Genomic DNA, 12336 nt, shown 5'->3' with positions numbered 1-12336 from the left:
TAGTGAAATGAATGCTTAAAATTCTTGAATATTAAAGGAGCCTATGCATTAAATTGCTTACAGTCAAGGAAAACAAAGATTTCTTTGATTCCAGTCCTTATTTCTTGTTGTAGGAAATCTCAGTGGACATACTATGGGATTACTTACATTTTAGTGTTTTTCTATGTCAATGAAAGCAACACCCAGTTGATGTATCTCACCAAAGGGAGAGGTTAGGTGTGCAAAATCGTATTTAATATAAATAAAGCAGTTTTTCCAATAGTAGTAATCAAGGTCATCTAACAAAACTTAATGGTAGTATAACAGACAAGTGAGTTCTGTGAAATGCCAATTTAGGGAATTTGCTGCCACAGATATGTCAATGGTCAATAGCTTAGATGGATTTGATAGAAAATTAGACAAACACCTTGAGGACAACTGTCAATGGCCCTAGTCATGACAGCTAAATGAAGCCCCCACATTCAGAAGCAGGATACACTAGACTACCAGTTGCTAGAAGGACTGAACACAGGAATGCTATTGCCTCCATTCCATCCTTGTGGGATTCCTGGAGGTGTCAGGTTGACCACTGTGGGCAAGAGGATACAGAGAGGTCACAGATATTATTTTTGGAATATAACTTCCACAATTCTTCAGCCAATATAATGGTGGGCTATGTGAACCCTAGATCTGATCTACTACTTGCATTTCTGAATGAGCAGAAATTCCTAACTTTACAATTCATCAAGGAAGAAAGTATTGCTCAATGGTCTCTCTAAATTTCACATCTAAACTTGAATGGTTGCTAATCTTGTTTCTTCACAATCCAATTTCTTTTCTTTCTTTCTTTTAATCAGAGGAAGGATTTCTAGCAAGAACTTCTAACTTTCTTTCTGGAAGTAAATTTATATATGCAATACATAAGTTCACAACAAAATCCAGCATTCTTAACACTCTGCAATGAATTCTTATCAGAGTACCACATGTAAAAATAAAGCCAGTTTCCAGGAACCTTTTTAGCTTTACTAGTTGTGGAATTATAATGTAGGCCGGTGGTTCTCAATCCGTGGGTCCTCAGGTGTTTTGGCCAGTTTACCAGCTGTCAGGATTTCTGGGAGTTGCAGGCCAAAACATCTGGGGACTCACAGGTTGAGAACCACTGATGTAGGTTCTCCATACCAGTTTTGATGCAATTCAAGTTAGAGGATAGCTATGGAAAGAGCTCAGTCTTTGGTACCTCCAATTAAAAAATATAGTAGCAGTCACAACAAGGGCCTTGCTTAACACCGAGAATATTTAGAAGCCAAAACAATGTTAGGATTTGGTTTTATTAAATTTCATCATTTCCAGAAAAAAAGATCCAAGGGAGTTAACAACTTTCATTGACTGAATACCTCACAGAAAATTGAATAAATGGAATAATGTCACTAGGCAGCAATGGTCTAAGACAGGGGTCCCCAAACTAAGGCCCGGGGGCCACATGTGGCCCATCGAAGCCATATATCTGGCCCCTGCAGCGGCAGCTCCCTCCTCCACCGAGGACGGTGTGCGCGGCGTGGGAGGGAAAGGCGAGCACCTTTCCTGTCTCCTCTGTTGCCTGGTGCGTGCCTTCCAAAGCTTTGCTTGTTTATAATGGTATTTTAATTATTATTTAATTAATAATTAATTATTAAGGGGTGCTTTGTGAGTGCTTTTGGTGTACAAAGGCAGGAGGTTGGACTAAATAGCCCAAGGGGTTTCTTCCAATCCTCTTTATTATTTTTATTATGATTAACATTGTATTTATTCCTGTTTTGTTTTTTTACTTCAAAATAAGGTATGTGCAGTGTGCACTGCATAGGAATTTGTTAATAGTTTTTTAAAAAAAACTATAGTCTGGCCCTCCCCGCGGTCTGAGGGACCGTGTACTGGCCCCCTGTTTAAAAAGTTTGGGGACCCCTGGTCTAGGATCCAGGGAAAGTTTCAAGAAGAGATGTATCACTGCCACTTCAAGGTACAATGTATGTCCCCTCTGTACTGTAAGGTAAAGGTTTTCCCCTGACATTAAGTCCAGTTGTGACCAACTCCGGGGGTTGATGCTCATCTCCATTTCTAAGCCGAAGAGCCGGCATTGTCTGTAGACACCTCCAAGGTCATGTGGCCGGCATGACTGCATGGAGTGCTGTTACCTTCCCACCGGAGCGGTACCTATTGATCTACTCACATTTGCATGTTTTTGAACTGCTAGTTGGCAGGAGCTGGGGCTAACAGCGGGTGCTCATTCCGCTCCCGGGATTTGAACCTGGGACCTTTCAGGCTGCAAGTTCAGCAGCTCAGCACTTTAACACACTGTGCCACCACCAGTTAATGTTAGGAGGCGCTAAATATTCCCTGAACTCAGCCACTGGACCATATGTGTTAGATCTCAAAAGGCAAGAGAGGGTTCAAAAAGTATCATTTTTATATTCTCAGGCTACAATTTATCTCCAGACTTCTTCTCCATCAGATCTATTCCCTATTCCCAATTATTCTGCTCATTGACCATCCTTATTTCTGCACTTTGAGGGGCAAGCGAGAAAGCACATTTCTGAACACCACTGACAAATAGGACTAATGAAATTTATTTCCGCAACTATCATTACTATATTCACATAATATAATTAGGAAATACAATTAATGATAGTTTGTGGAAATAAACCTGATCAGTCCTACTTTGTAGGTGATTTTCTGAAATGTGTTCTCTGGAGCAACCATTTCTCCGTGACAGAAAGGCATCTGCAAGGTGGTAGCCATGTCCATAGGGGAATAAAGCAGTCTTTGAAAATCTAGTGCTCTAACTCTGTGAAAAGCAGATTATATGACCAAGGTTTGTTAACTTGAACTCAAATGTCAGCTTCTATCAGACTACTTCTGTTCAGCACAGTATGTCCCAAAAGCTGTTCCAGATGTCAATCTACAGGAAAAAAATCAGAGTTTATAAAACCAGAATCAGTATACTACTATACAAGGGGAAGTGTGTTTTCATTTGGAAGATACCTAATGTTTTCAGTCAAAAGGCACTGTGTAGCTATTGTATCTTTGCTTTTTTATTTGTTTTCTGCAGTAGGTGATGGGAGCAGTGGTACAAGACTGCCAATGGAGTCTGTCATCATCTGGAGGTCCAACAGGAACCCATGCTTGAAACAGGGCAACTGCACAATAGTAGACTTGCAGGAAAGGACTCATGAGGTTTGAACTTGAAAAGACTCAATTGATATAATTTAGTGAACTAAGTAGTTAAGACTAGCTTTCCAACCTCATTCCAACCTATCTGAATTCCATCCTGCCATTATCAGTGATATCATGGAGCCAGGGTAGCACAGAGGTCAGTGCTGAGCTGGCATCTGGGAAATGTATGATCAAAACTTCATTCATCTACAAAGCTCAATGGTGATTGTTGGCTAGTCACTCTTTCTCAACCACTTCACAGAGAAATTGCAAGGGTAAAGTGGGTGACAAAGAGTTTATTGATGGGAAAGGCAGTACATGTTGACTATCTCTTATCTGAAATACTCTCAACCAGAAATGTTTTGGATTTCAGCTTCATAACTAGATACTCTGGAGACGGGACCCAAGTCTAAACATGAAATTCATTTATGTTTCATATACACCTTATATTCATAGCTTAGTGATTATATATAATATTTTTCAGAATGCTGTGTATGAAAATGTGCACACCAAACTATCAGAAAACAAAAGTGTCACTATCTCAACCACTCCTGTGGATGATTTTGGAGTACTTCTGATTTTGGAATTCCGAATACAGGATGCTCAAGCTGTATATAAATGTAACAAACAATATTTTATCTATACAAGTCTATCAGGTCAGTTCCTTTTTAGCATCTTAAAATGAGCTGCTTCATAAACTACTGTGATTAATGCACTCAATAGAGAAATAAAAAAGCTGCATGTTCTTCCTGCTTTACGCTCAGTGACAGATGTGGTTTCTTCCACAGCAAGGGAGGTGATTTTTATAACTCTGAGGTCTCTGAACAGGCTGTGTATAGCAACATGAGCACACACATAAGCCCTATGCTTTAGGTTCACGTGTTTGTGTCTGTACCTTTAAGTTGCCTGTCAACTTATAGTAACCCCATGAATTTCATAAAATCACCTTAGGCAGAGGAATACCTAAACTTTGTTTTCAGTTCATTTATAAAATTGATAAACCAACATTTAAAAGAAAATTAGGATGGAGTAAAGATGCTATATAGACAGGGAATTATAAGTCTCTAATGAAGCCCCAAATCTAATACAGAGTTCCCAGTGAAACATAAGAACTATACTCCCACTAGCATCCGCAGCCTGGGATACTTTCTCTATACACTATTTACACATGGAGATGATTATCAAGGTTCTGTCTGTGGTAAGGGAGCAATAGGGTCACCATGTTTGTGCTCTACAGTCACATGCATGGAGCCCACTTCATCAACATCCAATGCGGAGGCCTTTGCAAATGTTAGTGTCTTGCAGTTCCCATGACCAACACAATTACCTATTTTGGTTAAGGTTTCTGGGATGTGCAGTCAAAAAAGCATCTAGAGAGCCACAGGCGCAAACCTGTGATTCAAACTGAGTTTTGAAAGCTGCTTCACCTGTTTCATATTTCACCATTCATTTGGATTTTAAAATAAGGTTACTCTGGAAGATATATTTTTTAAACAAACAACACCAGCTTGGATAGGTGAGTAAAAAAAAAAACATGAAGGGAGAATTATGAATGAAGTACCTTAAAGCAGTGGTTCTCAACCTGTGGTTCTCAATCCTAACAGCCGGTAAACTGGCTGGGATTTCTGGTAGTTGTAGGCCAAAACATCTAGGGACCCACTGGTTGAGAACCACTGCCTAAAGGGAGGATGGGGATTGTTAGTTTTAATGGGTGCATATATAAGTGATTTATGCTGGGCTTGGTCCCTATGTGAACTGCTCGAGATCCTTCCGCTTGGTGGTGGGATAAAATAATAAAGTTGCTGTTGTTGCTGTTATTATTATTACTATTACAACAAACTCTCAACTGTCACTCATGGGGATTGAGAAGATACCAATTGCATGAGATTTACTATTAAAACTAGGCCTAACAGAAACCACATTCTGTACTATATAGTACCATGAACTCTGCATTGTCTTGATATTAAGGTTGAAATACAGTAATTAAAAGCAATTTAAGAGAAATACACTTAACACAATGTAACACAGTTTGACTGTATTAATTGTATGGTAAAAAACATCATTGTTAGTTACGAGGCCTGCTTATATGTTTGATTCGGTGATTTTAACTATTTATTCCAATTCTTAATTTTAATTGTTTGTTCTGTTTGTTTATTCTGTTATTTGCACATGGCCATTTTATTTTATTTTTTGGAAACCACCCTGTGTCTCCTAGGGGAAAGAGGGGGAGTTAAAAATAAAGCTTATTATTAATATTTTAAAAATTAAAGTATTATTTTCTTATTTCTTTACTACTACTACTACTAATAATAATAATAATGGCTTGAGGCGGCTTGCAGATTTAAACACACAAACATTGGGAAAAGATTCACCGAGAGTCTACTGTATTTGAAAACTACTGATTTTGGAAATTATATAGTACAGTAGAGTCTCACTTATCCAACACTCGCTTATCCAACATTCTGGATTATCCAACGCATGTTTGTAGTCAATGTTTTCAATACATCGTGATATTTTGGTGCTGAATTCGTAAATACAGTAATTACTACATAGAATTACTGCGTATTGAACTACTTTTTCTGTCAAATGTGTTGTATAACATGATGTCTTGGTGCTTAATTTGTAAAATCATAACCTAATGTGATGTTTAATAGGCTTTTCCTTAATCTCTCCTTATTATCCAACATATTTGCTTATCCAACGTTCTGCCGGCCCATTTATGTTGGATAAGTGAGACTCTACTGTACTACTTAGATTGTTGAAGATAGATAGACAGACAGACAGAGAAAAAAGCCAATAAGCTTTTAAGCTGAAAACTCCAGGTCTGCTCATCTGCCCTTCTGTGGAGATCCCTCTGGCTCATGAAGAGCATGGCTTGCAACCCACAAGCTAAAAGATGCTAACACAAGCATGGGCAAACTTTGGCCCTCCTGGTGTTTTAGGGACTTCCACTCCCACAATTCATTTGGATTTAAAAAAAACGAGGTTATCCTGGAGGATACATTGTTTTTTAAACAAGTAACATCAGGTTGGATATGAGAGTGAAAGAGATATGCAAGGAGAGTTAGGAATGAATGAAGGCATTGTGGAAGTCGAAGTCCAAAACTCCTGGAGGGACGAAGTTTGCCCATGCCTGTGCTAAAAGGTCTTCAAGGGTAAACACAGACCACGAACCCTTTCTTGGGTCCCATGAACAAGGCCATGCAAGGCAGCAGAAGGGGCAAGTGGAGAGGATGGAGAGGATCACAACAAGGGTGCTGATTGGGAAGGAAGGCGAAGGAGGCGAGGAAGGTCTCCTTTCCCACCTGGGAAAGGCAAGAAAAGGATAAGGAAGGCGACCCCCGAGCCTTGGCCAAGCAAGCCCTCTTTCTTTCCCCTCCTCCTTGCACCCGAGGCTCACGCGCCAGCCTAAAAATAGGAGCCGCCATGACCGAGAAGCGCCCGCCGGGGTCTCCCCAGACTCAAGGGAAGCGTGAGCGCGCGCACAGACACAGACACGCGCGCGCGCCCTGAGCTGAGCCACTTTCGCTTCCTCTGCAGCGAGAGGAGGGAAAGAAGCGTCTCCCCAAGACGGAAGCGCTTGGAGCGAGGCTGCTCCTCTTCGTCACGGCGCACAGGCTCGGGAGAAGCCAGCCGAGGCGGCCCTCTTCCCGGCGCTGCGCCCTGCCTTACCTGCCATGGCTCCGCTGGCCTGGACCCCACCGGGCAGAGGCTCCTTTCTCTCCCAACTGCTTTGGCTCCTCTGGCCCCTTCCTCCTCCCTTTATAAAGCAGGAGGCGGAGCCCGGCAGAGGCAGGGGCGGGGCTAGCAGGGTTGACCAAAAAGGGGGGAAGAGGAAAGGAGGAGGAGGAGGGTGCGGCGCTGCTTGGAAGCGCGTCGCGTGGGAACCCAAGTGCGGACGTGATGGCCCCAGAGGGGAGGGAAAAGGAGGCGCTGTCTCTTTAAGACGGAGAGGAAGGCGCTGAGTGGCAGGTGAAGCCCCTGAGGACCCCCCAGGGAAGAAGGAGAACCAGCCCCCGCGGAGTGGCTGCATCCACACCAGGCAGGCCTCTAGCCAGGGGGAAAAAAAAAACAAAAAACCAGGAGGGGTTGAAACTTTTCCCCCTAAAATTACTTTTCAGGCCAGTGTCCCCTGATCTGGCACGAGATCTCAAGTCCCTGAAATTAGTATCATTGTGCAAAGATTCTTCACAGGTACCCTGTTTCCCCAAAAAATAAGACCTAGTAGAGATTTTGCCGAATTGCTAAATATAAGGCCTCCCCCGAAAGTAAGACCTAGCAAAGTTTGTGTTTGGAAGCATGCCCGGCGCCCACCAAACAAAACACCATAGCATGCAGGATTGGTAAATGTACATACCAGTTGTATATGGAAATAATTGTAGTATCAAGAAATTCTTGACAGAAGTTACAGTTTGTCTGGTTTGGTTATGTTGGTTTGTGATGACAACTACTGTACAGTATAGAATAAATGTTCATTTTCCCCCCAACTATAAATGTGAATTCTTCTTCATGGAAAAATAAGACATCTCCTGAAAATAAGACCTAGTGCATCTTTGGAGTAAAAAATAATATAAGACACTGTCTTATTTTCGGGGAAACACGGTAATCGTTGTTCCCTCTTAAAGCCAGTTCTTGATGGCCACAAAGGGCAACAGTTTCCACAATTGGCAGAAGTTTCTTACTGTTTACTTCTGCGCTCTTCTTGTTTCCTTTATCATCAAGATGTTTTCCACTATGAATTAGCAAGAAGTTTTCAGCCAAGCACAAGTTGTTCTGATGGCACTCTGTTTTTTTTGGTGTCTACTGAAGACTTCTTTTGCATTTTCCCATCGCACAAATGGTTTAGCAACCAATAATAATAATAATTTCGTGTCAGGCGCAACTTGAGTCGCTTCTGGAGTGAGAGAATTGGCCGTCTGCAAGGACGTTGCTCAGGGGATGCCTGGATGTTTTGATGTTTTACCATCCTTGTGGGAGGCTTCTCTCATGTCCCCGCATGGAGCTGGAGCTGATAGAGGGAGCTCATCCGCGCTCTCTGCGGGTGGGATTCGAACCTGGCAGGCTTCAGGTCAGCAACCCAACCTTCAAGTCACTTAGTCCACTACGCCATCTGGGGGCTCCTAATAATAATAATAATAATAATAATAATAATAATAATAATAATAATAAACTTTATAACCTGCCTCCATCTCCCCATGGGGACTTGGAGTGGTTCACATGGGGACTTGGCCCAAGAATCAACAGATAAAAGCAGAACACAATAACAGCATATATAATTAAAACAACAAAATAGACATTCACAAAATACATCAGCAGGTGTCAGTACAAAGGTGGAACTATTAAAAATTGTAAGGGAAGGCTGGTGTGTGCAAAATGCAAGGTAATAAAATTAGGAATAGAGTTAAAGTGCTGGAGATTAGGGCAGTAAACAATGAAGACTAGGTGGTGATAAAAACTGACCTATTGTTTGAAGACACGTTGGAACATCTAAGTCTTCAAATTTTTGCAAAAGGTGGATAGGGTGGGAGCTAATCTAATCTCCGTGGGGAGAGAGTTCCAAAACCAGGGGTCCACCGCTGAAAAGGCCCTCTCCCTCATCCCCACCAGACGTGTTTGGGATGGAGGTGCAAGCAAGAAAAGGGCCTCCCCGGAAGATCTAAGAGCCCGCGCTGGTTTGTAGGGGAAGATACGACCACGTAGATAAGCAGGATACGAGCCATTTAGGGCTTTATAGGTCATAACCTGCACTTTAAATTGCAGCAATGCACCAAGCTTCTGATGACCACCTTTAGCCCCAACTTCTTCTCCAAACACCACACCGTACTTACAGAATGCACCTTGTAGATGAAATGAGTAGGTTAGCCAGGGAAATTTGCTGAACCATTTGGGTTGATGCTTTGCTCCCGTTCCATTGTTTCTTTGGCAGGGTTTGGATTAGATCAGTGGTCCCCAACTTGTGGTTCGTGGACCACTAGTGGTCTGCAAGAACTAAAATATGGACTGCGGCTTCACCATTACTACGATGGATAATACCACAGCCCAACCAAAAAAATTGTTTTGGTGTCTTTGTTTTTAGCCCTGCTCCTGGGGTTATTTGGGGTTCTGATTCAGAAAATTGCATTGGATAGACCACATCAGGTCTCGATTGTTAAATATGGTTTTCTATTGGTGAGCAGATGGCAACTGCTGGATGGCATATGTTCTGTATCAGAAACTAGAGCTGATGTGGTCTATCCAATGCAATTTTCTGAATCAGCGCCCCAAATAACCAAACCGAATCTAAAGTTGACTCAAAATTGATTCATAACCTTTTTGGTACTAATGTTGGAGAGTGGTCCCTGGTTAAAAAACAAAACAAAACAAAAAAAATGTTTGGGAACCACTGGATTAGATGAACCATGGTAGACACCCCAGTTTCCACAATTTCCTCAGTTTTCACCTGCCAGGTAAAATCCGCCCCATCCCGCACCTTAGGCTTTGCCTGCTGGAGACCACATATTGAAAGCTTCTACTATGTCAGCTATTGCTACTTTTGCAATGTAAATTGGTAGAAAGATAGGTAATCACAGTGTGAATAATCAACATTTGGTTGAGATAGTGCTTGTAGTTCTGGAGGGACTCTAATTTTTTGCTTCTGATATACTTGACATATGGATTTGGTTAACCAGTTAAAATTCAGGAGTAAACCTGGTTTTTTTTTTTACCTGAAAAGTTTTGGGGGCGGTTTGCACCCCTAAACTGCCCCCTTGGCTATGGACTTGACACCAGGAATGGGCAAACCTTGGCCCTCCCTCCAGGTGTTTTGGACTTCAATTCCCACAATTCCTAACAGCTGGTAGGAATTAAAGTCCAAGCACCTGAAGGAAGGGCCCAAGTTTGCCCATGCCTGATCTACACAATTGGCACAGCTATGGCTCAATGCTGTGGAATCCCGGGAGGTGCCATTTTACAAGGTCTTCAGCCTTCTCTGCCAAAAAGCACTGGTGCTTCACCCAACTACAACTCCCAGAATTCCATCGCATTGAACCATGGTGCCGAAAGGAGTGTCAAACCTCATTAATTCTACCGTAGACATGTGCGTTCCTTTCAGGAGCACGAAATGGGAAGGCCCCTCCCTGTACAAAAACGAACTTGACATGAAAACAAGCAGGAGCTGGTACTGGATCCAAGCCTGCTTTTCAGAATCACAGTTACACCCCTGAAACAGAGATAGAGGAGAGAAGAGGGATTGTGCTCAGTGTGAAAACTAGCCAGCTCTGCCACCATTTCTCTTTGCTGTTTCCCCCTTGAAGCAGGAACCCTATTTTGCGCCCCTGGTGAGGTCTCTTCATCATCAGCTGGCCTGTTGCATCTGGTCTCCTTGAGCTGGGAGCTAGGAGTGGACCCATGGTGGGATCCTTGGCGTGGTGCTGGGATGTGCTGCATTCGCTGGAAGGTTGGCTGGGCTTGCCCTCCATCGTGTTTGCTGGTGACCTTGCTGGGGTTCTGTGCTGCCTTGCTTGCTGGAGTTGTTGTATCTTCATTGGCACAGGTCCCTCAATATTGCAGGCCCAGAAAGGCCCTGGCAGGTGCAGGCGTTTTCTGGGTCTGCATGCCAAGGGAGAGGTGTGCCCTTTCCTGTGGCATGCATGCCCAAAGCTCCCGCACCTGCCAAGGCCTTCAGTTGAGCACTGCTTACTCTATAGTAAGCAGTGCTCAGCTGCTGGCTGTGCAGGTGCAGGCACTTTCTGGGCCTGCACGCCACAGGAGAGGCCCCGCGCCAAGGTCATACTGTGTGTCCATCCCTAGCTTCCGGCTTGAGGAGGCCAGATGGAACAGGCCAGCTAACGGTGAAGAGCCCTGAGCAGTGGCACAAGGTAGGTTTCCCGATTAAAGGAGGAAACGGCAGCGAGAAATGGTAGTGGAGCTGGCTAGTTTTCACCCTGAGCGTAATCCCTCTTCTCTGCTCTATCTCTGTCTTGGGGGGTATTCAGCCAGGGAGCTCTTTGACTCACCAGATGAAGGTGAGGCAAACCCCTATAAAAAAAACTTCCTTAAAGTACATACCAGGAAGGGGAGCCTGGGTGGGAAACCCTCCTCCCCATAATGGGCTGATTGATAATGGCTATTTTGGCACCAAAAAGCAAAAACATATACCTGCCCTCCCAATTTTGGGAGGCTCCCTAAAAACGAATTGGGGGCCCCACTGAAAGCCGGAACACGAAACAGGTCAATATTTACCCCAAATGCACAACTATATTCTACAGTGCAGATGTACCTATTCTCAGCCTTCTTTTGCTCCCCGCAAGTTAAAATGGCCCTGGAAGGTTTAAGCGAGTCTGGCTGCTTTAATATGAAGATAGCTACCTTGGGTGCACCTACACTGTAGCATTAATGCAGTTTGACACCAATTGCTATAGAATGCTGGGATTTGTAATTTGGTGATGCACCAGCACTCTTTAGCAGAAAAGGATAAAGACTTTGTAAAACCACAACTCACAAGATTGGACAACATTGTTCCATGGTAGTCAAAGGGGCATCAAATTTCATTCATTCTACATTGTAAATGCACCCCAGTCTTAGGTGTTGATGTAAAGACAGCCTGTATGTTTAGCAGCTAGTGTGGGGTTGTAGTTTTGCCTTGGACTTTGGCAATCATGGGTGCATCTAAAAAGGTAGAATTCATACAGTTTGCCTTGAGAAAGGCAAACATGTACTTAAACTGGTCTGGAATCCTCCTGCAGACTTTTGGTGCCTCTCAGACTCCATAGCATTGAGCCATGGCAGTGAAAGTGGGGTTAAGTTGCATTAATTCTACAGGGTAGATGCACTCTAAGACTATGACTGGACACCAGCCATGAAATCTACTGGATAACAAGTTGTGTTCTCCTTACTTCTGGAACACAACACCAACACAAACCTGTATTAGATCCCATAGGCTCCCTATGGGTCAGAAATGACAAGAAGGTACCAAAATGTGTGTCTTATAGTATACCAGTCAAAGCAAGGCACCTTCATTGACAGCGAATTGAGTCTATGTAACAAATTTGAATGTTATCAGTGGAATGTATCCTGGGGATGAGCAATGTTTTAAATGTCTTAATGTTTAATATTTTATATGTTTGATGATCTATATAGTTTTAATGAGCTAATTTATGGTTATATATATTGCTTTTAGACTTGTAATGTTTC

General features: G+C 42.9%; 1 protein-coding gene across 2 annotated transcripts in view; it reads right to left on the bottom strand.

Moving 5' to 3' along the window:
• gyg1 (glycogenin 1) overlaps window positions 1-6996 on the bottom strand; it is a 34248-nt gene extending 27252 nt beyond the window's left edge. For both annotated transcript variants that reach the window (XM_003218194.4, XM_008106191.3), the window contains exon 1: window positions 6838-6996. In XM_003218194.4, the coding sequence (XP_003218242.2) occupies window positions 6838-6844 (7 nt within the window). In that variant the 5' untranslated portion in view covers window positions 6845-6996. The remainder of the gene's footprint in view (window positions 1-6837) is intronic.
• Between the last annotated feature and the right edge of the window lie 5340 nt (window positions 6997-12336).

This window comes from Anolis carolinensis, chromosome 3, assembly GCF_035594765.1.
Source record: "Anolis carolinensis isolate JA03-04 chromosome 3, rAnoCar3.1.pri, whole genome shotgun sequence".
NCBI classification, from domain to species: domain Eukaryota; kingdom Metazoa; phylum Chordata; class Lepidosauria; order Squamata; family Dactyloidae; genus Anolis; species Anolis carolinensis.
The sequence above is the reverse complement of the archived record's forward strand: the minus strand, read 5'-3'. Positions and strand labels throughout refer to the sequence as shown.